The sequence below is a fragment of the Vidua macroura genome, chromosome 12 (genome assembly GCF_024509145.1).
Source record: "Vidua macroura isolate BioBank_ID:100142 chromosome 12, ASM2450914v1, whole genome shotgun sequence".
NCBI classification, from domain to species: Eukaryota; Metazoa; Chordata; class Aves; order Passeriformes; family Viduidae; genus Vidua; species Vidua macroura.
Genome location: NC_071582.1, coordinates 13,771,344 through 13,799,193, shown reverse-complemented (window position 1 = coordinate 13,799,193; position 27,850 = coordinate 13,771,344). Strand labels below are relative to the sequence as shown.

General features: G+C 43.8%; 1 protein-coding gene across 1 annotated transcript in view; it reads left to right on the top strand.

Annotated features, from left to right (window-relative positions):
• Window positions 1-27,850, top strand: part of CEMIP (cell migration inducing hyaluronidase 1) — a 49,849-nt gene that overhangs the window by 17,809 nt on the left and 4,190 nt on the right. Inside the window, exons 11-27 of the mRNA XM_053987863.1 lie at window positions 4,338-4,513; window positions 5,067-5,276; window positions 10,550-10,755; window positions 12,634-12,703; window positions 13,455-13,583; window positions 14,266-14,351; window positions 17,052-17,183; window positions 19,068-19,103; window positions 19,192-19,347; window positions 20,919-21,099; window positions 22,322-22,537; window positions 23,459-23,670; window positions 24,120-24,305; window positions 25,008-25,212; window positions 25,958-26,044; window positions 26,360-26,517; window positions 27,664-27,764. Coding sequence (XP_053843838.1) covers window positions 4,338-4,513; window positions 5,067-5,276; window positions 10,550-10,755; window positions 12,634-12,703; window positions 13,455-13,583; window positions 14,266-14,351; window positions 17,052-17,183; window positions 19,068-19,103; window positions 19,192-19,347; window positions 20,919-21,099; window positions 22,322-22,537; window positions 23,459-23,670; window positions 24,120-24,305; window positions 25,008-25,212; window positions 25,958-26,044; window positions 26,360-26,517; window positions 27,664-27,764 — 2,547 coding nt within the window. The remainder of the gene's footprint in view (window positions 1-4,337; window positions 4,514-5,066; window positions 5,277-10,549; window positions 10,756-12,633; window positions 12,704-13,454; window positions 13,584-14,265; window positions 14,352-17,051; window positions 17,184-19,067; window positions 19,104-19,191; window positions 19,348-20,918; window positions 21,100-22,321; window positions 22,538-23,458; window positions 23,671-24,119; window positions 24,306-25,007; window positions 25,213-25,957; window positions 26,045-26,359; window positions 26,518-27,663; window positions 27,765-27,850) is intronic.

The following is a 27,850-nucleotide window of genomic DNA, read 5'->3' as shown; positions in this document are numbered from 1 at the left end:
TAGAGAGATAAGGTGTTTACTGTGATCTTGTTTATGCAGAGAACTTTGAATTAAAAGTATAAATAGGCAGTTGTCTCACAAATTCACAGCCTGTGTCAGCATTCATCTGGTGCTGTAAGGATGGGAGAATTTACTCCACTATCAAAATTCAGATATTTTTAGAGATTTAGAGTGTTCTGTTTAGAAGTTGGCATCATTTTGGATGGAACTTGCCAAAGGATCTTTTTTTAAGGCAACCATGGTGCTTAAGGGCAGGGCAGGTCTTTTCTACCAGCCTTTCAGAGCTCCTTCTACCTTGGGGCATTGCCTGGGAGCTGAGCTGGCAGAATCTCATTCAGGTTTACACAGAAGTTCATGAGGGTAGAGTTTATACCAGATTGCTGGATGTCTATTTGCTGAAAACTTAATTTTCCATGTGAAAGTTATGAATTGGAGGAATATTTGTTGATTAGGACATCAGGTTGCACCGTGTGACTCAAGGAGCCAGCCAGCTCACCCAAACCATGCTGAGTTACAGGACTGTGGTTTAGGGATGCAAAAGCAAACCCCAGCAAGATAATTCAGAACAATGAGCATTTGAAATATGCCAGTGTGAACATTTGTTTGTTATTAAATATAAGCAATAGGGGCATTGCCATCAGTGATGACAAGTGCTTGGCAAAAATGGCAAATCTGTCAGATCTGGGCTGGCATCTGCAGTGAGTTGAACTGACTTTAAAGATGCCATGAAGGATTCACTGTCATTGGATCATGTGGGTTGGACAAACTGTGTTTAGCAATTCCCTTAAAAGCTCGATTAGGAAACATCAAAAGACCATGAGATACTGGGTCTTATCCCTAGAGAGCTCAAAGGAGAAGAAAAGACACTTTAGAGAAAAAAAAATACTCCAGGAGAATCTCAGCTTTTCTTTATCGTCACCAAATCCAGACCTTCAAGTGCTGGATTCACTTCTCAAAGGGAGATTTATCAGTTTGGGCCATTTAGAGCCAAGGGATTTATTAATGCATGAGTGCACCTGGGAGGGTTTTCTGAGAGATCTAACTCACCAGATCTGAGCACTCTTCCACATTTGCAGCAGTTGAAATAGTTTCAAAATCCCACCCTTTCCAGGTTTGATAAGGCCCAAGACCCAGGTTTTATGGCTGGGTTCACATGTGGCAGGTTTTCCTTTGTACTGTTTGGAGAAACTCTGCTTTGAATTGCTTTGTTGACAGAAGCATGCCCTTGATGAGTAGATCATCTATGTTTATTTTAATCTATATTTCCTTTTAATAATTACCTTGTCCTTACCAACAACTGACTTCAATAGTCACTGCCTTGAGTAATAAGCACAGAAATATATAATGAATAAGCTCGTATTTTGCTGAATCAAGACTTCCACCAGGCAAGCCCACATATTAAGGAAGTTTCCCCTTTAAGTTTATGTTGTGCTGACTGGAGGCACTGCTATGACACATGCAGCACCAAAGCCAGGGAGCTTTTGCTACAAGTCTGTTGCGGGGAGATGTGATCCGTGTCACTGCAAGGCTGCGTTTGGTTTAGATTACAATATGGCTCAAGGCTGACAGGGCAGTCTCCATCCATGAGGGATGCAGCAAACCCTCACCCAAAGGAGGAGAAGGTGAATCAGTGGCCTCAGGGCTTGTTAGTAAATCACAGCAGTGATTTGATGCTGAAGCAGCAAACATTCCTCCCACTTTCAAAGCAGAGGGTTGCCTTTTTAGTATCAAACCACTTCAGTGCCCATTTGCAAACCCCTGGCTGGGGTTTGCCCATGGTCAGTGCTCACGGTCTCAGATATCCTGGCTGGTCTCTGGGGAGGTTCCATGTGCCAGCTGTGAGCAGCAGCCAAACTTCAAACTTGTAGCTCTGCAGAGTGAGACGCTGCCATCCTTGTGGGAACTCCCTGAACGCACCACAAAGCAGATTCTTCTGTGGGTTTTTTTCCTGCCCACCACCAAACATGCCCCAGGCAGCTCCCTGGCAGTGCCACGTGTCTGTAAATGCCCCTCACAGTGCTCCAGGTCCCATGGGAAGTGCCCGATGCTGTAGTGCTGGTTACCAGCAGTCATTTACAGCACACAAGGGCTCCCATGCCAGCCTCTGTCTCCCAAAAGCTTCTTTCAGCCCTCTTGCTGCAGGGAGCTTGAATTTCTGTCTGCCTTGAGAAGTGGTTTGTTTTTCAAAACTCTATTAAAGGAGCTATTATTCAAAATCCGCTTTTACTTTGGAAGGGGATTGCTTTCCGTCTCTCCTTTTATCTCCAAACATGTCAAATCAGCAAAAGCATAGAGTGAAAAACATGCACCCAAGAAGTTATATTTAGAAACTGGTTAGTCCGTATTTAACATTCCTGTCAGTGCTTACCCTGTTTTGCATGTCTGGACTGGTGTTAAATTAAATTAAATACATGCAAGCATGACATTTATTATTCTAGAGCTCAGCACAGGAATAACAAAACTGCCTATCTAATTTCACCGCCACAAATCCTGGAGATGTGGCTTCAAATAGTATGTTCTTATGATTATCTAAAATCCTTCCTGCATTTCAGTAAATCAAGGAGAGGTCAGCTCTGGGGAAAACTGAAAAATAACAGCTTAAAAAAGGCTCCATAAGGAGAAGCTGTGCTTCTTTGCAGACTGACCCAGGGCTCCAGCATGGGGTATCCTCATGTGGAGGGTACTCACTGCAGTGGCTTTTTTTCATGTACATGAATAAAGGAAGCAAAGCTGCTGTTTTTTGGATGGGTTGAGTCTGGTTTTGGCCACACACCTGATGAGGCTCACTGGCTGCAGGGCAACAACAGGGGCGTGGGGAAGTCCGGGACTTTCTAGGGAGGGGATTGAAAAAGTGAGTGAGGTGCAAATCGTGTCCCTTGCAGCCCTTCATTTCTGAGATGAGCATGCAGCTCTTTGGCCATCACCACTCCTCCTGTTAACAGAGAGTGTTTTTCACGAGATCAGATGATTTTGAAGGCAGAGGTGCACAGGCAGAAGGCACATGTTGTGGTGTGAACCCTGTCCCACAGCGCAGCAGTGGGAGAGCAGGGCAGAGCACTCACCCTTCCCAAGCCCCTGTACTGCCATCAAACTGCTTCCAGCTTCAGGAGAAGAGGGAGTGAACGGTGTTTGCTTATCTTTTTTATACACTCATAGCATCATGTTTTGGTTAAAAATAATATTGTTTCAGTGTTCAAAATCCTCCCCTTGACCTGGCACTTCTGCTTAAGCATAAAGTGCTTTGCAGCAATAGCCAGGCTTCAGCCATTTGTTTCTAATTAAGGATTTGAACGATTCAATGGAAATTAAATACATGCAAGTGTAGCATTCCTTAGAGTTCAGTGTTTACTTAAAGAGTTTATTACTTATTTTTACTGGAATGATACAGAATGGAGTCAGTAAGATGAACATTTTCCCAACTGACTTTTCTCTGCAAAAACCTGTGGAAGGAAGGAGGTAGTAGGAATATGTTTGAATGAAATTACAACAAAGAGATACTTTGCTTTCTAGACATCCCCACTGTCTGGACTTCCTCCCTTTTCTGGTCAGGCCAGGGAAAGTTTTCTGTGCTTTTAATCCCTCCTTGGAGGAGGGTGTGTGTGGAAGATGTTATGAGGAACTTGGCTTGGCAAAGAGAGGTGTGGCATGGGGTAGATGGAAGATCCCACTGACTCTGCACAAGGGCAGGAGGAAGCCTTGGGAGCAAGTTGGAGATATGAGGGTAGATCTAAAATGGAGAGGTTTGGGAGGCCAGGAAGTGAGAGGTTTTACAGCCCACAAACTTGGTGAGGGGCTGTGATTGTCCCAAGCCACAATTCCTATGAGGCTTTCCCCACTCTGCTCCTTATTGCATCAACAGCCATGGTGTTAGCAGGATCTGGCTGATGCTTGCCCGAGAGTAGTGCTGTGGGGTCTGAGCAGCACCCTGTGTCTTACTATGGGAAATGCTGTGCTAACCTTGGTGATTTAGACTTTTCAGTAGCTGCATCATCAGGGTTTTTTTGCATTGGGTGTTCATACACAGCCACTTGCAATCCAAAGTACGCGGTTCCTTTTCAAGGTATGAAATGTGTTTTGTCTAACAGACAAAACTCCCTGGTTTAACTCCCTGGATAAATGAAGCAACCTACGACTAAAAATCCCACTTCCTCCATTGCAAATATCTCACCAAGACCTTGGGCATCACCTGTGCTCCAGCCTTCCCTCCTTTGAGGTGTCAGCCAGCAGTTTGTGCTGACTCGGTTGCTTTCATTAGCACGCCAGCCTCACCACAGGAAGCCCACAGGAAGCCAGTAGCATTGGCAGAGTAACCCTGAAACTGGATCTGGTTCCTTTAGGGAAAGCCACATACCTGCACATCGGCGAGGTCGTCGACGGCGTCGACATGCGGGCGGAAGTGGGGCTGCTGAGCCGCAACGTCGTGGTGATGGGCGAGATGGAGCAGCAGTGCTACGAGTACAGCAGCAAGTTGTGCTCCTTCTTTGATTTCGACACCTTTGGGGGGCACATCAAGGTGAGGCTGGAGACCTTTGCTTGTTCTTTCCTCCTTCCAGCCACACCTTCACATAGCAAGGAAGCCAAGATGCAGGAAGGGAAAAATTCCTCATCAGCCATTGAGCAAACAGCCTCTCCCCACAGTACAGCAGATCCACGCAGCTGCTGCCTGTCCTTTGGCTTTGGAGTGCACGTCATGCCCCTGCAGACATTGAGGCTGGTGATCAATGCACCTGAGATAAAGTTTCCACATCCCAACCCCAGTTTTCCCTAGATTTTGGCGGTGCTTAGCCCAGGAAGTTCGTTTTGAACCCAGCTGGCTGAAACCCATGGAAAATGATAAATATATATTGCTTTCCTTCTACAATAAAGTTAAATGTGTCTACGGCAGCAGTGGGGAAATCAAAGAGCAGCTCTGGTCTCCTTAGCCACCCTTTCTCTCTCACCCTGCACATTCCCCTCCACACAGCAAATCCTTCAGCAGATACAATGCAGCCCTTTCTATGCCTGTGTTCCCTCTCCTTGCCCTCAACAGACTTTTGTGTTTCTTGACTTGTTCTTTTGTTCTCCAGATTGGTCTTGATTTTAAGGCTACCCACATTGAAGGTCTGGAACTGAAATACATGGGCCAGCAGACAATGGGGCATTACCCAATTCATTTCCATATGGCTGGAGATGTGGATGAGAAAGGAGGCTACAACCCTCCAACGTATGTGAAGGACACCTCCATCCACAACACCTTCTCCCGCTGCGTCACAGTCCATGGATCCAATGGTTTACTGGTAAGAAGTTCCAGTGTCTGCCTTAGAGATGAAGACAGCAGGAAAAAAACTTCTTCATTGCATGAATACACCTTAATTGTTGCAGAATGATGTGTTGTATTGTTAAAGCCAATGCCTGACTCTTCCCACGCTGGATATACAAGGAGTATCTCAACCTGCCAGTGTGGCACTGGGGGCTGTGTGTGACTCAAAGTGGCAGAGCATTTTTCTGGGTACTGCAGTGTCTGCAGACCAGCCCATCCCTAATGACTGGTTGGATCTTTCTGTAGACACAGAATTTGCTATTTAAAGAGGATAATCAGAAGCTTTAAGTGTGCCTCATCTTTCCTGTAATAAAGGTTTGGGCTTGCAATGCCAGTCATAACATTAAGCACTCACAGAGTTGTGATTTGCTACTCCATAGCAAGAAATCCTTTAGGATAAATCTCTAGAATGACTGATGGTTACCAGACAAGTTACAGCACACCAGAGATGTCAAGAACATGTTAAGATTCTCCCCAGATCTAGGGGTGCCTTTGTTTTTGGGGTAAGGATGCTGGACCTGTTGTTTGTGAACAGAAAAGGACTTGTAGGTGATGTGATGGTTAGAGGCTGTCTTGGGCATAGTGATCACAAAATTATAGCAGTTTTCTATTCATGGAGAAGTAAGGAGGGGGGGTAACCAGAACAGCTGCCCTGGATTTCCAGAGGGCAGAGTTTGGCCTGTTTGGGAACCTGGTTGACAAAGTCCCTTGAAAAACAAATCCTGAAGGGCAGAAGAGTCCAGGGGGACTGGATGATTTTCAAGAAGCAAATCTTAAAGGTGCAGGATTTCTCTAGGCAGAGGACTCCCACCCATTCAGTGAAATGGCAGTATATTCCAAAAGAAAAAAGTATGTCTGAGCCCCTGAAGAGAAGAATTTGTACTGTCAAGAGCACTGCTGCTAAATATAACAGAATTTTAAGTGGAAACATAATTGGCAGTTGTAACCTGGATGGTCACTGTGCATTAGGAGTTCATACCTCTAGAAGTGCCAACGTTGGAAGGGAGAGTCCCAGGCATAATTAAAATGCACAGAAGTTGAACAAAGGGCACTTAAATTGCAGTTCCAGAAGTAGAACAGCTTTTATCTGCTATTTATGAATCTGAGGTTTTGGGTTTGACTTCTGTCCTTCTAAGTTTATAACATGATCTTGAAAACCTACCAAATGAACATGGCTTCTGAAATAAAGAGACATTTTACTGTATAAATTATATAAGTCGTTCAGGGTCATGTGGCATTTGCCCAATCTGAAGCTGCCAATAGAGGGGCTCAGTACACAATTGGTGTGCAGAGTGGCAGGGCAGCATTGCAGGTTTCATTTGTCACACTGTGATGGACTGTCACCAGTGGCACCATCAACACATCCTCTGGCTGCACAGAGGCTGCACAGCTGCTGAAGAGCTGCAGCTGCTTCTGGATCATATGTGAGATCTTCATTCCCTGTTGCCAAACCAAATACCCAGAGCCTGGCATTTTTCTTATCAGTCAGATGGATGGGTTCATGTAGATAATTTGGAAATAGTTTTGTCTCTTGTGCTTTCTCAGGGCAACAACTGTGCCATAGAGGATTCGTGGCATAGGAATCCATGTGCTCAAGTTTTTCCAGCTGAGGTGGCAAAGAGAAATTTGGACAGGCTGACATAGCTGATGAAAGTGACTTGATTCTCTTACTATTATTGAAAACCGCAATTACCTAAATGATCATACTTTGCCTCCATGACAAGGCACCCAAAAGAAATCTTGTCATTTAGGACATTATTTAGTCAATATAATCCCTCTTGGTTTTAGTTTATCAAAATGTGTGAATATGAAACTCTACCTATACTTGTTTTGTTTTTTTTAACCTCATCATTATTGCTGATGGCTGAAAAGAAAGCCCCAGTGAACTAAAGCAATCTGATCAAGCTTGCTCAGTTGCATCACACAAAACATACTCCAAATGTTGCATCACTTGGGTGGCTCTGATACACATCTGCAGTCAGCAGCTCCACGCCTTGATTCATCAGGTGATCCTACCACAATCTCCTCATCTGCTTTCTGACTCTTAATATCCTTCCTTTCCTCTTCCTGCTCCCCAAATATATTCAAAGACACCCACATGGGTTTCTGATGACTACAGTAGTTATTATATGCATTTCCCAGTTGCCTGTTGTCTTTTTACTTGGGCAGCACCAGCTGTTTCTACATGCAAGAACCCCATTCATGCAGACAGAGATGAGCTCTGTCTTTCCCCAGGTAACATTAATTCCCTCTGAGATCAGGTAGATCCAAAGTGTACTTTGCTGAGAGAAAATTTGCCTTAATGATGTGCACAAACCAAACTTTGGAAATAGCCATAAAAATTCTAGCTGGACTATTAAACCTCAGCACAGCAGAGCACTTAATGATGTCCTTAACATTAAGCTGTTGATTTCAGAGCTGCTTCTTGCATGAGTGTTGTAGAGTACCTGTGCAAATGTAATAAATGGGAGAGGGGCATCAGTTGTTTTTTACTGTGATTAAGCAGGCAGGTAATTTACATACAGGCTCTCCTGCTTGCTTTGCTGTCACTTTTCTCGTGTCACTTCAAGGATACTCACAGGTTCTGAAACGTCTAGGAGAAAAGAGTATCCAGTTATTTCTGATGACAGGTGTTTTTCTGTGGGTCTGCACAGTCTGATAGAAGTAGCTGTCTCAACATTAGCTCACCTCATTGATGGGTTATTCTGCACTTGCATGTAAATTCATATTAGCTGAGAGGCACAGAGGGCCCTTCAGGAAACAAATCTGTAGAAATTAGTTTCTCACCATAATTATTGTTTTAAAATGCAATAGTTGCCCAATGTTTTCTGCAATACATTGGCCAAATCACCACCCAGTTACACCACTGCAATCCCAGGGATGGAACTTTGCTCTGATTCCCACTCTCCATTGGATCCCTGTGTGCAAGCTAAAGTAGAAGCAGCCACTGGGGAAGAAAATTAAATGGGGGTCAATAAAGTCTGGTAGGATCCAGGGGAGGCCTGTACTTCATGGAATAAGAGTTTGTGCTATCCAGCAGCTTCAGTGGTATCTGCTTTTACTAATCCAGCTATACTTCACAACAATTGTTTTGCCAGGAAGGGAATTATCTGGCTCTAAATTGCTCTAAAGACTTTGGACTATTAGCAAGGTTGTAATCAAAGAAAAAATTAAATGCATTAGAAGAGTGATTTTGGAACCAGCATCTCATTTTCTATGCAAGCATTTCAGCAGTGGGCTTGTGCATGAAAACAGGCACAGGAGCAAGTCAGAATCCTCTGAGAGATGGCTTGTGGGGAAAGAGAAGGTGACAAATGCCTAAGGGACCAGATTCCTGGCTGGTAACTCCCTCTTGTTCTGTGGGCTTTCAGGGATGAATTAGGAGAACAACAGGGGTTTGCTGGCTCTGAGCCTCTCTGCAGTGCACGGCCCTGTCTCGCCCTGCTCCTGTTCTCTCTCACTGCCCTGGGAGATGTGATCCCCTGGGATGGCACTCCCCTGCTTTGCCCCAGCTGAGTCTGGTCACTGCAGGTTTCCATGTCCTTGTCCTGGTGCAATATTTTGCCAGCTGAAGTGGCAAACATTTCTCTAGGGAAACTGCTTCCATCATCCAAATGTCCCAACACCATTGCTTATGTGTCTTTTTGGTGTTACTGTCCTGTGAGAGAAAGCTAATGGGATTTGGTGTCAGTTTCTGTGGAATTCTGACATCTCTGTGGTTAAGAGATTTCTTCTACATGTTAGAAACCCTCTTCTGAATGTTGCTCACTCTCTTGAAGTGTTCTGTCCTGTAAACCTTTATCATAACAAGGCTGGGATAGTTCATTCTTCTGAGGGGGTACCATTTAGTATATACATTTTACATCTAAATAAAGAAGGCTAAACCTTGCAAAATCTATCATTTTATTAGACATGGGAAGTTAGCAATGAATTTCAGTGAGGTAGCTTAATGGAATGTACCATTTTGCAGGTCATTTTAGCAGTGTTTAATTTACTGCAATGATTTGTGCTCAGAGATTTGAGTATTTACACTGGAGCATGGATGCTACATAATAGATGTCTGTGTGGTTGTAAGGCAGTAATAGATTTCGCAAGCAAAGTGTTTGTTCTCATGTGAAAACATATTTGTAATAATTTCAACATTAATACTGGGATTTTATATGAAATTGGTGCTCCTTGCCTCAGGAATGAGGCGTGAAGGTGACAAAGACATCTCAAGCCTGTTTACAAAAGCAATTCAAGCACTTGCCTGCCCATGCACTTGGTCTCTAAGTGACACCATGATGAACAGGTCTTCTATCCAGGTTAATACTGTCCTTTGTCCCCTGACAGTTACTGCTTCATCAGAAGCATTTAGAGAAACCCTCCTGTGGCAGGTTAACCTTTGCTAGGGAGGTTTCCTGAATCCAAGGTGATTGATGAGTGGTGGCTGATGGGAAGAGCAAGGAAAGAGCCCAGGACATCTAGACCTTCCCCTGGTCAAAGGAGACCTGAAATTAATTTTCTATATCCCAGATATACCCACTGACAACTGACTTGCTGGACACACTTGCAGCATATCCAAGGGCTGTTGCTTCCCATCTTGTCCCATCCTTAGGCTTCAAACTCACAATCCTGCTCTCAGATCTTCCAGTGGTGTGAGGGGTATTGTTCTGTCCGACCAACGGTGTCCCGATGTTACCAACATCCAAACCAAAACCAGAACAGCACTGATCAACACCAGCTGATTTGTCTCAGGGTCAAGCAAAGCTTCTGTCAACAACTTGAAGAGAAAGATCAGGTTAAACCTAAAACAAGCCAGCCTGTCTGGAAAACAAATTTCTGCCTCTCTGATAGCCTGGAAAAATATTTTTTCATCTCAGCTGCATTTTTGAGTTGCATTTTATGTAGCTGCTCATGTAACTCCACATGAAGATGAATGAGCCCAGATGTGATTTGAATGTCTAATTCCTCTCCTCATCCCCCACCCTGTGTTTTTTCCAGCCTCATGCTAAGTCAGTCTCTGATTTTTCAGGCAAACAAAAGAATGGAATGAGCATTTCCTAGGTGATGACAAATTCTAATTAAGTGTTAGAGTTATTGCTTTGACTATAAGCCCTTAAGGGATGAGAGGAATCTTGCTTTTGGTTTTGGTTATAGATCCCGAGTTCAAAAGGGAACTGAGGCTCCTCTGTGCCATCTAATTGTGTTCTAATTGTACAGTGGCTGAAGCGTAAAACCTTAACGCTGACCTTTGTTTTGTACACGCAGGTGAAGGACGTGGTGGGTTATGATGCTCTGGGCCATTGTTTTTTTACGGAGGATGGACCAGAAGAGCGTAACACGTTTGACCACTGCCTTGGGCTGCTGGTGAAACCCAGCACTCTGCTCCCCTCCGACCGCGACAGCAGGATGTGCAAGCTGATCACAGAGGGAGCTTACCCGGGCTACATCCCTAAGCCCAGGCAGGACTGTAGGTGAGTGGGAGCCTTCCTCTTCTCTTCCTTCTTCTTGCAGGACTTAGCCATAACAGACAGCATTCTGTGTATGTGATTATGTAGATATCTGTAGGGGTCTGAGCTGTTCGCCCCAAATTTGGGAGAGGAGTTTCCTTGGGGTCTTTATCCTTGTGCTATTCAGATGCCTACAGGCCGAGGGTGTACTTTAAACTTTTTCTATAAAGTCCATTGAGAGAGTTCCCACTTAAAATATTGGAAATCTTTCTTTGAAAGTGTGTGCCCCTGCCTTGTGCTTTGTGAGGTCTTGAATCTGATGGCTCAGCAAAAAGTTGCTTAGTTCAAAATGGGCCATGTTCTGACATTCGTGCTCATCTCAAAAGGCAGCTGATTTTGAAAAGATTTCAGTATCACCCATTTTGTCCTCAGAACAAGCTGAGGTTTTGTTCAAACAAAGGTGTTTTTAACTTTTTTGTTTGGCAAAGAAGAGAGAAGAATTCATGCAATGCTCTTTTTCACATCTGTGTTTGTTTATAAAATACAACTAACGTCCCTATTCTTAAAATAAGGGTTAATTAGCCAATGTGCTCATTTTCCACTGATAATTTGTTTAATAGTCATAGGGACATATTTTGTGTGTAATTTTGAAGACTGTTGCATGAATGAGTGCTTTCTAATGGAAAAGTGTTACGGTACTTTGATCTGCCCTGTCTTCCTTTATAAAAGAATTCAAGATCTGGTCAGAAAAAACAGCTCAGCTTGTTTTGCACTGGGCTCATCCAGCCTGGAAGTGCACAAGTACACCAACACTAATCCCAGTGCAGAGACAGGGGATGAGCACCAGCTGTGGCTCCATCAGCCTGGGAGAGGCAGGCAGGGAGCTGCTGCTAGGAATTAAAACAACAGGATTGTGCCAAATGACACCGTAACCTGCCCAATCCATGTGCCTCTGAAGAACTGGATTAGGCTGAAAGACAGGTCACTGTGGAAATACACTGTCCTTGCCCTTGCCTACACAGCAGGAGGTGGGCTATAAATAATCCAAATTTGTTTATTTCTAGGCCAGTTCCATGCCCAAAATAGAAAAATTTTGCTGTTTTCATGATAAAGTCAGACAAACGGAAATGCATCAGCAAAATCAGTTAGCCTAAAGCCCCTGATGGCAAGATTAAAATAGACATAAGGGTTCCACAAGTTTATATCCTGAAGAAGGGCAAATCTCACACAGCAAATTTTGGGGCCAGTCTGCTGGCTGTAAGTGCTGGATGTTTCCTGTGCCTGTTGGTTAACAAATTCTGTATCTAACAGGATGGACAGTGATGGATGGGTTGATCTGTCCTCCTTGATGGGAATCTTTCAATTAAGAGCCTTTTTATGTGCACTAAACAAATGGAATGCTTTTGTCCCAAAAGAAATGTGCAGGAGGGTGGGAGCAAATAAAGTTAATCAATGACAGCAGCTCTTGGAACAGGCAGATATGGGGGTGCACTTGGAAAGCCCTTAGTAGGCAATTCATTGGGTTCCTTGATTAAACAAGTCTCTAATGAACCCAAGGGCTTATGTGGGGGCAAAGTTCTTTTCTGTGACTTGTGCAACAACATATTTACCTTATCATAAAACATGATTGACATCTGACAGCTTCATAGCAGGCTTGGAATTGCAGTTGAAATTCCTCATTTAATATGTGGTGTTTTAAAAGATAAGGCCATGTTCTCTGACAAACCACAGAGGACACAAGGTATGAGAAGAGAAAGAAAAAAACACATTCCTCTTGCCCCTGGGCAGGACCCCTTATCTGGGGAGGTATCAGCCCTGCCTGCACTGGGGGAGTTTATGGGTGACTCTGGTGTGTGCTCAAAGTGTCATTTTTATGTTATTCTTTGTTTTCCTGACCTGCAGTGCTGTATCCACCTTCTGGATAGCCAACCCACACAACAACCTTATAAACTGTGCAGCTGCTGGATCTGAAGTGAGTGCACAAGTTTCTTATTTGGTAACAGCTCAGACCAGTGACAGCCCTGCAAGGCTGAGGAAGGCTCTCACTGGAATAAAACCTATTTTTAAAGCTGCTTGATTGAGACACACATTAATGTGGCTGGTGCCACCAATAAAAAGAATGGTTTTACTTTTGCTCCAAACTTCTTGTCACTTGCTGTTTCTAGAGCTGGATTTAACAAAATTTCACAGTGTGCAGCCTGAATAAATTAAATAAATGTGACTGTGGAGTCACAGAGAAGCCTTTGGCAACGATATTGTTGATTGCAGTACAGTAATGGTGCTCTGAAATTTCAGTCAGCCCTAATGCTAATTCCACAGGCATTTTTGGTCACATCAGGAGCCCTTATTGTCCTGAGAAGACATAAAAACAAGAAAACCAAGCCTAAAACAGAGAAATGTGTTTTTTCTAAAGCTTTCAAATCTTGAGTACCTATAATAGGACTCCATGATAAATTTTTAGGTAGCTGAATAAAAATGATTTGATTTTTAAGTTTGGAAAGTCTCAGTATTGATGCCAAAACTTAACCTAAGGCACCCTGAAAATCAGAAGGGTGAATGTCAATGTGCATGTGCATTAAACTCTTTGCTGCAGAGTGTTATACGGGTCAGTGGCTGTGATTTGTCCTGGAATCTTCTGTCGTGTGTCTTGTGGCTTTGCTGAGCTCTCCTGGGGCTAGTGCAAACCAGCAAAGTCTCACTTTTCTCTCACTTTTCTCTCTCAGGAAACAGGCTTTTGGTTTGTCCTGCACCACGTGCCCACAGGCCCCTCGGCTGGCATGTATTCCCCCGGCTACTCCGAGCACATGCCGATGGGGAAATTCTCCAACAACCGCGCGCATTCCAACTACCGGGTGAGTCTGCACGCAACGGGAACGGGAACGCTGCCCTCGGAACAAACACCATCCCTCCCTCCACTCCCCGGGCCTGCAAGCTATTAGTGCCTGTGCCTCTGTTTCCCTCGGAGCCCTGCACGCTTGTTCGTGTCTCAGACAAGGCGGCTCGCGGGAGCGCTCGGAGCCAGCCGGCACCTGCTCCGCTCGGCGCTTGGGCATCCAGAGCGGCTCTCCTCTCTGCTGCTTCCCTGCCTCTGTGCTCCTGAAATACTGCCTCCAGGAGCATCTGCTGGCAGCTTGTCTAATTGTACACCTCAGCTGCCAATGCTGGCAATTACCTGAACAGCTTCTAGAGGGATAAACACGGCCGCCCTGTCTAATCGCCGCCTCTGCTTGTTTACTCCCCAGCGTGCCACGCTGTGGGGCTGTGTCTTACTGAGGGCTTTAGACTGAAGCAGAAGGTTTAGGTGTATGGGAATACATGCAATTATGAGAAAAGTGCAGCTTTGGAAATTTGCAGCCGTTTTGGGGGGTATATTCAAGTCTGGATAGTCCTGGCAGCCCTCTGTTTCACCTGCAATTAACAGAAGATGTTCTTAGCATCATGTGGCTTAGAACAATTGGAGGAAAAGTCTGGAGATGGAAAGAGCTGTAAAATTTATAAATATACTGTGATAATTGCATTTCTGTTTTCCTTTAGGCTGGAATGATCATCGATAATGGTGTTAAAACCACCCCAGCCTCTGCCAAGGACAAAAGACCTATCCTGACACTGATTTCTGGGAGGTAAAGTGTTTTGCATAGATTGATTTGGAAAAGACTTCTCTAAAACACTGACTGAAAGCTATGAAATTGCCCCAGGGAAGCTCACAAGAATCACTGCAATGTCTTTTGGGTGGCTCTTTTTGAGGAAAGGTCTTCACTTAGATACACCTTGCCATTTCTGACTTCATCTCTCCATTCTCCTTTATAAGGGACCCTCAACACCCACACCCTTCTGGTCTCATCCTCGTTCTTTAGCTCTGAGCTGAGCTGGCGTGGATGTTAAATCTGCTGTAGGGTCTTCCATTGAGTTTCGAATTTTTTAGATAAGGAGGAAAATTCACTCCCTGATCAAAAGTCCCTCTAGGCAGAAGTTGCTGCAAGAGTTTCTTAGGAATAAGAAATTTGAGTATTTCTTGGGAATGCTATTGATTTTGTTCATTCTTTTAGAACCTGCTTGAACAGGAAGTGTTTATGTCATGGAGCTCATGCTTTGATTTCAGATTTCAGTCTAGTTCCAAGTCTGACACTGCAGTAACAATCACAATTAAATACACAGAGTGATCCGTCATTTCTGCTGCTGTACACAGCCTCTCTGTGGTGTAATGGAGTAATTTAGAAATAATGGAAACCTCTCTATAGACTGTATCATATTAGCAGGCCTACTGTGCTCTGGTGGCTTCTGAGAACCCACTCCTTCCCCAGAGCTGGCCCCAGAGGAGGCTGATGAAAGGGCTGCACTTGCACCCTTGTATCTCATTGTAACTCAGAGGTTGAGTCTGGCTCTTAGTTACCAACCCCCAGACATGTGAAAGGACTTAAATACTCTCAAATTTCATAGTTTCTTTCCTAACAGACCAATTGCCTCCAGTTGCACCCTAACCTACATTCCCCCACAACTGCATTTCTTGACAGAAGAAACCATGTAAGGAAGAGAAACCTGCTGAAAGCCTCTGCTCAGCAGGGGAGAATGACAACTCTATCTCCTTCTCATCTCTGGGGTGTGGGTTACCCAGACTACTGCAGTCATGCACTGGGCAAGCATTACAGGGGTGGGATCCATCTTCCTTCCCATGAGAGCCCAGCCAGGAGCTCAGATATCAGTTATCCACATCACCCCGGCGCCCTGGCTAGCAGCTGATGCTAAAAGATGTTCAAAAGTGAATGTTATTTACATTATTTAAATGCTTAGTTAATTGAAGCGATTAATCCAATGGTAAAAGTAGCTGCTAAAAAAATAACTTAAGAGCAGCCTGCTCTTGGGAGCCTGATGCTTCTTTTCCATGCAGCTGAACACGTGCCTTGGGGAACTGCCTGCTGCCACAGGCGCAGTTAGTGGTTAGAAAAGGCAATTTCTCCCTTGCCATACAAGGGCAGAAATGGCCCTTGGAAGCCAAACAATTCATAATGCACTCATGCTTGTGCTCAGGGATTATCCAGCAGCATAAACTGCAGCTCAGATTATTTATTCCATTTTCCACCTTTCATGTGTCAAGATGGAACTGAATAAATGACTAAAGTTTGGCTGGCTGGAGCAAACCGTGAACTAGGCTGGACTGTGACAGACTTGGAGAGATTATTCTGCATTCAGTAACAGCATTAAATGTCCAAGTCAAATTCTGGACCTTGTAGTGCTCCTCCAGTTATCATGGATGTGAATGAAATTGGAATCCATCTCAAAATATCTGTACTTAACAATGCCTGGGGAATTCACAAGAGCTGATACTAAATCCGTCTCTGAAAGTAAATTCACAGTGATGAAGCTGCCAAAGCAATATTCATTTATTGGAACCCTATCAGCCTGATGCTCAGTTTTAGATTGATATGATGGCTTATTAAGCAAAGCAAAGTGCTATTGAATATCTGTTCGCAATTTGACAGCTTGGCCTCGCTATCCATGGTGAGGAATTAATTTTAATCTCTGAACCATCCGTTGCTGGCACTGAGTTGGATACTCATCTGTCAGGTTTTCTAAGCTGTGTAGTGTGATGGAAGATGCTCCTCCAAGAGCAGAAAGAAGCATGGTGCCTCAGGACGGGGTACATGACAGCCAAGCTCAGCATCACCTTGCTCAGATCCTGTGGCCCAAGCTGTCAGGGAGCAGCTGAGGGCACACATTGCTGCAGTTTCTGCTTCTGTCTGCTTATTTTTCACCAAATCAGGCCAATATTTCATCATACTGAGAACTTCAGGGTTACTAAATCTTGTACGTGTGTCCTGTATATAGTGGGAGTAGTGAAGGACATACTCTCAGCCCCTCTCCAAGATTTTTAAATTCCTTTCCACAGCAAGAAAAATTTGGCAGTGGTACTCATGGCCACAGTATAGCCAGAGTTAGGAGATAAGAATGCTCAAAAGGGAAAACAAAAGGATATTTATCTAAATAACAGGAACATGCTAAAGGATAGCAGTAAGGGATTAAAAAAAAATATCTGGAACTTTTGGGAGCAATAATAAACTTTCCATGCCTTCAACAATACATCAGCAATACAATACCAGAAAGGTGAAAGGAAACTTGGAGCAGGTCTTTACAACTGCCTTGCCTGGACCTTCCTTCCTTTGGCAGCTGGCTCTGGCTGTCCCAGCTTGAGCAGACAGGCTACGTGGATGGACCGTGGTCCCAGAGCTGTTCCTGAGTTACCACAAAGCAGATGTTCAGCAGGGCCATGCAGGCAGCAAGGGCACCTTCCCTCGCCAACCTGTCCTCTCTCCTTCTGCTTGCAGGTACAGCCCACACAAGGATGCTGATCCTTTGAAGCCCAGGGAACCTGCAATAATTGAGGGCTTTATTGCCTACAAGAATCAGGATCACGGGGCCTGGCTGCGAGGTGGAGATGTATGGCTGGACAACTGCCAGTGAGTTTTGCCTTATTTCAACTCTCAGAGTTCAGCCTGGTGTTTATGGCAAGCATAGCTGTGGTTCAGACTATTTATATCGCTTTGCACCTTTCATATGGCCAAGACTGAAATGAAGATGAAATGTTAAGCCACCACAGGCATTATTTTACACAAACAAAACCTGCTTTGTCTGAGCTGAGAACCCCTCAGGTTATTTCTCTGTGTGATGCTGACCAGCATCTATACATCGTCACAATACACACACACAGACACACAGATGCAAATAACTAAAAATAAAACTTTTTTTTTTTTTAATATGAAAAATGAGGTGCTTTGAAAAGAAAACAGTGAAATGCACCACTTTTCCTGGCTCAGCCTGGTCACAGATCAGTTTTATGTGGTTCAGTGTAATGCTGAATAAGCAGGTACTGATGAAGCAGACATAAAACTATGCATCACAGCAGCAAGGGAGAGAGTCTGGGCAAGTGTGTGTTGTGCTCTTTGAAGGCCATTTCCTGCCCTGGCCAGAGCTGATATTTGTTTTGCACTTGAAAACAGATGATCTGCTGCAGTTTCTGTTTCTGAGCCAGGCTCCTGATATCAATCCTAGTGAAGAGAAGAAAAAGAAAAATATCCATCCTTTAGGAGGGATATTGTGATAACCCTGGAGGGAATGGCTGCCACGCTGATATCTGGTGTGCAATTCCCAGCCAGAGCTGCCTTACCTTTGAGTGACCCAAACCTCTTAAAGCAACCAGTGGGATAAGCTGGCAGTAGTGACCTGGTGAGAATGAGGCTGTAGCAGAATACTCAGAAATGTCATATTGAGCAACACAGTTTGTGTTTCTTATGACCCACAGGAATCCATCCTGCTCCAAGGCCAGCAACTGTTGTCCTCACAGATCCCACTCAGGTCACTGGGACATTTGCATTGCTCATGGAGCAAAGGCAGGGTTCTAAAACACCAAATGCTTTATGAGTTTCCAGCAGCAAATCTCTGGGAGTGTGTGAATTGGAGGAAGCAGCCATCAAACTGTAATTGTCTTTATAGCCAGAGCCATTTCCATTTCTATGGCTAGAATCTAATTTATGTATCCCATTAACAGGGCCAGCGTTAATGCGGCCTGCAGGGAAGCAAGGAGGCGATAGGGTGGGAAGGGCTGCCACCTACAGACAGCAGCACAGTGAGGGGATCTGCTCCCAAACCACTGCCAGGATCAGAGGCAGACGTGGGAGGTGGTGCCGGTGTGAAGACACCACCAAGACTGGCTCGAACTATCAATTCATTGTAGCATTTCTCTAAGCAGCAGTCAAGGACCAACATCTATGATTTATCTTATCCTGAAATTTCAGCAAAATAGAAAGATATTCTAATTTTTTTATTATTATTTTTTTAATAAGGAAGCTCTGATCTCTGTATTCCTGTTGAGGAAAGCGAAGCCAAGCTGCTCTTTTTTTATCACCTTGCAAAACTCTTTTATGGAAGCAGTTTGTGAAACATGAAGACAGTGTGTAAGGCAAAGCACCATTAAATAATAAAAGCTGGTTGGAATGAGAGATTAGCATGATTCTTTTATTTACCAGAGAAAAGTGTGTGATCATTAGACAAAGGGATAAAGCTTTATCAGGCAAGTAAACTATGGCTAGAAATCACCATCTTAACCCCAGCTGGAGCAGTCAGGTGTGTGTCTGCTGCTTCATATGATCTGCAAATTCTGCAAGATGTGCCAAAAGAGATCTTCTAAAACTGGAATGGGAACAAGTCTGGAAAAACCCGAGTTCCCCTGAGCAGTGTACAGTAATTAATCCCTGCTGTCCTCCACGAGTTGGCTTGTTATAGTTTGACGTGACAAACCAAAGCAACCCCAAATCTCTTCTGAAGCATCTCTCTCCTCTTGGCAGGTTTGCTGACAATGGCATTGGGCTGACCTTGGCGAGGTGAGTGTGGCAGGGCTGTGTGGCAGCCTGGGCACGGGGCTGGGGCTGGGTGTGAGCAGCCCTTTCACCTCCAGCCCTTTCTTCTCAGCGGAGGGACCTTTCCTCACGACGATGGCTCCAAGCAGGAAATCAAGAACAGCCTGTTTGTTGGTGAGAGTGGGAACCTGGGCACCGAGACTATGGACAATGAGATCTGGGGGCCTGGAGGTCTGGATCACCGGGGAAGGACCCTGCCCATCGGCCCGTAAGTTCAGCTCAGCACATCAAAGCACTCACGGTTCCCACTCCCAGCACAAATCCAGCCCAGTGTGGTTTCCTCTGCGCTGTTCAGTTTAATAACCATTACACAGAAAGGATTTAATTTCATGTTTCCTAATCCCAGAGTCCTCACTGTGCAGCTGCTGCTGGCAGGTACATCCTTGCAGGCTGCCAAGACAGATCAAGCTCCTCTTTCCTTCCCCCTCCCCTTTGCAAGGGGATTTGAGAGGACAGCAAGAGTCCTCCGTGCTAGCAGGGCACGTCTGTACATGTGATCAGCAGTGCTGAGCAATGAGCTGAGCTCCATCAGCTGCTAGGAAGGCTCATAGAAGCCTTCCTAGGCTTGCATGTGGCCATGGGTGTGCTCAGTGCTGCTGTTACTGTTGCTCCTGCAAAGGACTTTAATGCCTTTGTTAAGCAGTTTTGAAATGGCCAGTGAACTTCATGTATGGCCTCCTAGACTGAAGTCCTACAGACTGGTTTGCAAGTGCAATGCTTTTGCTTCCTAAAAACACAGTTACCCTAACAGAAGCCCCACAGTGAGCAAATAGCTCAGCTGATGCTTTTCTGCCATATTGCAGACCTCAATTTTGCTGTCAGCAGTGATGCTGGAGACTTAATATAAATTATACCAATAATGAAAACCCATTCTGCTATGACTCTCCTAATATCCTTTACATAGATAGATAGATAGATAGATAGATAGATGATAGATAGATGATAGATAGATAGATAGATAGATAGATAGATAGATAGAGATGCAGATATAGATGTGGACATATCTCATCTTGGGTGTGGTATGCAGAAACTCAGAACAAATGCACTGGAGCAGGCAGGAATTCTCTAAGGGATCATACAAGGAAGGGATCAAATTTATTTATCATAAGTGAAATTTGAAATGTCTTCTCTTAGCCTCTTAAAGACCTTAAGCATCTTGTTCATTTAATTGGTACGAAAATGGTGTCTTCTTTACCTTGCAGCTGATATCAGAAAAGGCTGATAAAGATTAATTAATCTGCCCTGTCAACTCTTCTTAGCTCTATAGATTGTAGGACCTTCCCTTGTTTTCAAAAACTATTTTTTTATTGCAGTTGATCTGCAATGCTTCTCTCCAAATCCCTTTGAAAGATGTGGTGGGACTTCTTTTAGCCCTGCCATTACTCAGCCCAAGGAGTCTGCGCAGCTCTGCTGAGTTTCAGGTTTCACTGCTGCAGAACTCATTTCTGATGGCAAACATGAATTTATTCATCCTTAGGTCAGTCCTTTGGCATTGCTGTTACTTCCTTCCCTGGAGAAGTACAGGCTAAATAAAGATGATCAGTTCAACACGAGAGAACTTGAGCTGAACTTGCAAGGATAAGAGGACTTTACAGAGCTGAAAAGAGGGGAAATCCCTTATCTTCCAAAGCAGGAACTTAGGAGTCATCCTATGGCCTGCAAGAAATGAAAGCAGCCACGAAACAAGCGCTGTGGGACCGTGCGTGTCTAGAATACATCTCCTCCTGATGCTAACGTGCCATGACCAAGTCTCTCTGTCTCCCCCCGAATGTATTTTAGGGATTTTCCCATCCGAGGGATTCAGTTCTATGACGGGCCCATCAACGTCCAGAACTGCACGTTCCGCAAGTTCGCGGCGCTGGACGGGCGGCACACGAGTGCCCTCGCCTTCCGCCTCAACAACGCCTGGCAGAGCTGCCCCAACAACAACGTCACCGCCATCCGCTTCGAAGATGTGCCCGTGAGTCACCCTTCCCAGACAGCCCTCCGTGCCTTGGAAACGGGGGTGTGGGCAAAAAAGGAGAGAATCTTGCGGATTGTCTTTGCCAGAAGTCTAGCAATGAAAAGAAAGAGGAAATGTGATGGGGGCAATAACAAGAAGATCCAATTGTTTGCAGCAAAACAGATGTAGGGATCGGTTAAAAAAAAAAAAAATAGCAGCATTGAAGTGAAAATAATTTCCATTTCTGTACGACTCAGAAACTGAAGAATCAGCCCCCTTTATTTTCAACAGTGGTATAATATTAAAGCAACAGAAGGAAGTCTGTTCTGAAAGCCCTGCCTGACCTAGAAGCAGAAAATACTGATTTTGGGGAACAGCCAGTGAAACTGAGCTGATGCAGGATAATTCTGTAGCCCTGCACACCAGGGTAATTCCAGACTCCAGTTCTGCAGACATAAGTGAGAGCAGAGTCCAGCCAAAAGGGGTTTGCCAAATTTTGAATTACAGTATGAACCTCTGGGTGCTGGTCTGAACCCGTCCTGGGGCCTGTTCTTTTGAGTTATTTTTGTATTTGCCTGCACAAATACGTGCTAACTGTTTCACTGAGGTTCACCTTTAGCAGCTGTTAAATCCAGCTGCCAAATATTACAAACAAATAAATAAATAAAGTGGTTGAGCTGAAATGATTTGTTTTGCCTAATTTTCAATAAATTAGCAGGCTTGCTCACAGGTCAGGAAAAGTGCTGACCAGTGCCAAGTATGATGGGAAAGGCAAAATTCCCCTAAAAGTGTTGGTTGGTCACTCTCACATTGCACAAGGCAGGCTGGTGACATGACATTTATTTATGCTGGATAAAAATATCAGTCAGAAGTTGCCTGAGCAGCCATTTCCCAGGGCTGACTGTTTCCCACATTGGTATGACTTCATGTGGCTTTGAAACTGTGTTAGCAAACAATGAGTGAAGCGGCTCTCGTTAAATTGCCCCGTCTCCTGAACCTTCCTCCAGAATTTTCAAACAAATCTTCCCACTGATGAGGCTGAAATTGTGGGGTTTTTTTAACCTTTCCCCCATGGTCAGCAGGGAAATGTGTGTCTGCTCTGCCGGACAAGTCAAACACACCTTTTAAGTCAGAAAATGGGTAATTTGAGCCACTGTAGTGACCAAGGGCATCCTTTTCTTGTACTCTAAGTGATGAGTTCCTTTTTGGAGATGTAAATTTGTTCCACTGTTTTGTTTAGATTACTTCAAGAGTCTTCTTTGGAGAACCTGGCCCGTGGTTCAATGATCTGGATATGGATGGTGACAAAACATCAGTTTTTCATGATGTGGATGGTTCTGTGTCAGAATATCCAGGCTCATATCTGATCAAAGAAGATAACTGGTTGATCAAGCACCCTGACTGCATTGATGTACCCGACTGGAGAGGCTCCATCTGCAGCGGGCACTTTGCACAGGTAAGGCTGCTCACCTTGCAGTATCATTATCACTTTGATTTGTTTCAAATTTCTTGGCACTTTAAAGCTTGACCTGTAGAAATGGTCTTTCTTCAGAGTGCTCAGTGTTTATTTATCAGCATGTCTGCACAGGTGGCTTTGAACATGAGGAATACTGTGGTGTATTTTCTGAAACCTTGGCCTTGGCTGCTGACAACTCCAACTTCTGCCTGAAGCCTCCTGGGAGCTCCATGGGCACTCACAGATTAATATTCATAAATCCATGGGCTGTCAGCTAGTTATTTTTCCCTGATTTATGGAGGGAAGTGTTGCCCACAGTGTTATGGGAAATGTGCTGATGAGTTGAAATTAGACTTCATCTTCCATGGTCTTTCATCCTGTGTGTGACCACCAAACCATTCTTCCCACCACAGGAGCCCTGAGTGCTGCTGCCATGAGAGTCCTCACTTTCCTCTGCTGAGAGGGCCTGGTTTTGTCTTGTGTGTTGCAACAGTTGGGGTTATTAGTGTATAGTGCCACTACAGCCAATTTCTAACCACTGACCTGGGTTTCTGGCTTCTGAAATCCAGACAGAAGGATCCTTCATCAGCACAAGTCAGATGTCTGAGGTAGATACTGTCCTGCTGCTGCAGGATGCTGTGGAATAATTCAGCCCTGCTGCAGCCTCTAGCACGTGCACTTGAACTGAGTGGATGAGGAAATGAGCCTTTTTTTTTTTCCTGAAAACAGTTTGCTTCATTGAAATAGAAATCTAAGAAATTGAACATAAGTGCACAGCCCACAGGTTCCTGCCCAGAACACAGGACTTGCTCCAGCTCACACCTATTGAGTATCTGAACCTTTCAATGTAGTTCATTAAACCCTTGGTAATCTTTTTTTTTTTTTTTTTTTTTTTTTTTTTTTTTTTTTTTTCCCATCTAGATATACATCCAAGCCTACAAGCCAGCCAACCTGAAAATGAAAATAATAAAAAATGACTACCACAATCACCCACTCTACTTGGAAGGGGCTTTGAGCAAAAGCACTCATTACCAGCAGTATCAGCCAGTTATAACTCTGAGGAAAGGCTACACCATCCACTGGGACAAGACAGCCCCTGAAGAGCTGGCCATATGGCTCATCAACTTCAACAAGTGAGTGAACTGAATCCCAGCATTCCAGTACAGTCATGTAACTGCACATTTTTAATGGGTGAGGTCATCACCTCATGAGCTCTTCCAGAATGAACATGCCTGTTACAGGAAGTCCATTGAGTTCATCTTTTCATGAGCCATCTCAGGTTCTTGTTTCCTCCCCCAGGAAGCTCTCTAAGATAACACAGTTCATTTTTGGAAGTTCAGAGCTAATTCATTCCTGGTGCATGGAAGTCACAGGTGTAGAAGTCAGGAGCAGATCTGCCCTACTTTGCTTAACTAACCCATGGTTGTTATGTCTAATTTATGTTGCATTAATCTGATCTAAACCATGAAAATTTTAACTGGACAGGAAAAAAACTTATTGTAAATTATTTAGTTTGGCTTCTAGCATGCCCAGGAAAATAATAGTTATAACTTGTTACAATGTGGGTCTTTGCTATTTTTAGGAATGACTGGATCCAAGTAGGGTTTTGCTATCCTAAGGGGACAACATTTTCCATTCTCTCAGACATCCACAACCGTCTCTTGAAGAAAACATACAAAACTGGAACCTTCTACAGAACCTCCCAAATGGAGAAACTGGAGCACAGATACCCTACCAAAGGGTACTACTACTGGGATGAGGACACTGGGTAAGGTAGCAGGCCTTGCTGGTTTGGACATTGCTTTGGGAATGCTGCTGGAGCTGTGAGCCGTTTGCCTAATGCCACTAGCGGGGATTGCAACCAAACCAGAAAGGTTTTCTGAGAATGTGACCAGTATTTAATTTTCCTGGGATTCCCTGGCCTGCCAGTCATCCACAGCCTCTGCTGCACTGCCAATTACACTGGGAAATGCTTGTCCAAGTGAATACAAATTAGAAAAGGAAAAAAAAGACAAAAGAAAAGCAAAGTGCCGACCACGAAACTTAACTGAAGACATGCACAGCCTTTATTGTTTTGAGCAACAGCTATTTATAAACCATGGCAGGGATGCACAGGAACTAAGTGCAAAGCCTGTTATTTTAAAGGATTAAAATAATGGGAAAGAAAAGAAAGACAGACCTAAAATACAAAGCCTGTATTTTCTACATATAGGTATCACTATAGAATAGAGGTCAGAAGGTGTTCAGGTGCTATCTGATTTCTCTGTTTTACTTTCCATGAGCTCCCTAAACCATTTCTGAGATGAGTTCTCCCTTTGATTTGCATGTGGGATGTTGGACACTATAAAACACGGTGCCAAGGGCTGCAGTGAAAATTATTGCAAAGCATAGGAAGGAATCCACCAAAACAGTATGTTTTTGCACAAAAAGTTTGAAGGATGCTGTTTGGTTTTGTTTTTCCTGCCTGCAGGCTGCTGTTTCTGAAACTCAAAGCCCAAAATGAGAAGGAGAGGTTTGCTTTCTGCTCTGTAAAGGGCTGTGAGCGAATAAGAATCAAAGCTGTGATCCCAAAGACAGCTGGTGTCAGCGACTGTGAAGCCACAGCCTACCCCAAGTACATTGAGACACCAATAGTGGAAGTGCCAATGCCAAAGAAACTCTCCAGTGCACAACTGGTAAAGCAGCTGATTTCTTATCACAGAATCATTGCTCATGTAAATCTGGCACATATTGTGCCCACAGATGTAGAAAAACTTTGTGCCAGGGTTAGTATACACTGTGCCTGATTTTCTGAAATGGTTCAGGCAGGTGAAATAATGTGAAACAGATTCTTGCAATGTGTGGAGAGCCATTGCAAGCTGCATACTTGTTCTTTTGGGACTCTGATGTGACATGCTGTTCCTGAAAGCACAGGGTGAAAACTGATGAGCTGGAAGACAGGTTGGACCACTGAATGGGATTCTGGAGCCTCCAGCTCCTCCAGGCTGTGAGAACAGCAGTGACAGACAGGGGACTGAATAGTAGAGCTGAATTATTCTTGTTTATATAATGTATAACACAATCTCCAGTATCCTGTCTGGTTCTGGGGGAGGAAGTGGGGTATTTATCTGTTATTTGGGTTTTTTCACTCATCGTCCTTGAGACAGGAATACATAGCAAAGCCTTGGAGAATTATGTGTCAGTTGTGCAAAGTAGGAATCACTCTGCCATTCAGTGAAACAGCCTAACTGGTGACAGGATGAGCAGAGAGGTTACCATTGTGCCCAATTCCATTAGCAAATTTAATTTGGCAAGTCAGTGCTTATTATGTATCTTCCTTGTTGATTGAATTTCAGGGTTTGAGATGTTTTCATTGGAAATGCAGCATTCATGTAATGGACATTCTCACTAGAAAATCTGTTTTTTTCATTTTGCAAGCAGAAGACCAAGGACCACCTAATTGAAGTGAAAATAGAAACTTACAAGAAACAGTACTTCCACCTGAAGGATGACTTTGCATACATTGAGGTGAGTAAATCCTCTCAAATAACTTAATGGGGTGCAATTCCACACCGCTTGCTTTATCTTCATGGAAAACTTGCTTATAAAGTTACCATAGAGAATTAAATTTGAGTCATTTCTGCTTTGTATGTGGGAAAAAAAAAAAAAAAAAAAGGCTGTATCTTCTCCTGATAGGCAGGATAGCAGGACCTCAGAGACCTGGAATTCTGCCCTTTGAAGCAAACAGCAGTCCTGTGACTCAAGACTATCAGTGCTTCTTACAGGTGGTTATTTGCAATTGTGTTCCTATGAGAGATGAAGAATGTTTTTCTCCCTGCCCAGGTTGATGGTGTCAGGTTTTTCCTCACTGAAGAGGGTATCCAACTGGTTGTGATTGATGGACACCATGGAAAAGTTGTTGATAGAGTAACATTCAAAAACTCTATTCTACAAGGAATCCCGGCACAGATAGAGAATTATGTCAACAACATCAAAGATCAGTGAGTAAATAATCTGCACACAGCTTGTGTTTTGTTACTGCATGTATGTTTTCTCAAATTGCAGAAAATTCCACTAAAAAATACATTCCTTTGCACATTCCCCTGCCCAGACCAAAAGGCTGGATTATTTTTTATTTTAAGTATTGGCAGCCAGGAATGCAGAGTTTTGGAAATAAGTATAAGTAGCCAAAAGACATTCCTGCATCTTGGAGGACAGTGGCTTCTTCTGCTGGAAGGAGAATTGGAGCCACATCAGAAATCCCATTAAGCAAAGGGGATGTTCCCACATTAGCTTGTGGAGTGCTCATGGGAAGTGAATATATTTAATTGTTATTAAATCTGTTTGGATTTGAAATCTGATGTGTAACATTTAAAACAAATATGAGGGCTTTGTTGACAAATCATCTGAAATAGCTGTGGGCAGATCAACAGGATATTGTTCTCGCATTTACTCTAGAGACTTGGGGGAAGCTTGAGCAGAGTGCCATGCACGTGCAGGCAGATGTGTTTCTATTGTCTTAAATAATTCTAGAGGTTTCAAAAATCACATCACATACTTACTTCAGGGAAGCATGGTAATTTCTCACTTTTCTTTCATATAAAAAAATTAGTAGTCTTTTCAGAGAGGCCATCATCCTGCTTTTACAAAAATATCAATCCTGGCTAAATCCAGTTCCTGATCAGGAATAGTAGTAATAACATTAACACACTTTTTAAAGAGAAGCACACTGAAAGGAACAAAAAAGTCAGGCCAACAAAAATCTCAGAGAAGTGAATTTATTCAGGTTTAATCTGCTAATGAAAGAACAAGAAATTACTTGAGAATTGCTAAGGGCATCCCAGGGAGAAGATGACTCTGAGCAAAGCAGGATGGAACTGCAGGTTGGAAACATTTAAGTCATCCTAGAAAGCCATGTTGAAAAATTAAAAAAATATGGTTTTTGTCTGCTTTCTAATGGGTTTTGCATGACTGGAAAAATAATCTATGACCAAACTGTTGGAAAGCATTGAAAAGCATTAAAGCTGAAGCTACTGTAGTTCGTGGGTGTGTGAACACACAGGCAGGAGTTACCAGTGCTCAGGACAAACAAGCAAGGAATGTGTTCTGATTCTTCACCCATTTACACACCTCTTTATTTCCTTCAGCTCCATAGTGCTGCTGACATCTAAAGGAAGATTCATTTCAAGAGGACCATGGACTAAAGTACTGGAGAAACTTGGAGCAGGAGAGGGTTTTAGGTTAAAAGGTAACCAGTTTTTAAAACCTCATTTCTAATCTCCCATTATTCCAGTAAAGGGACCATTTTTCTGCTTCTAAACTTTGCCTCACTCA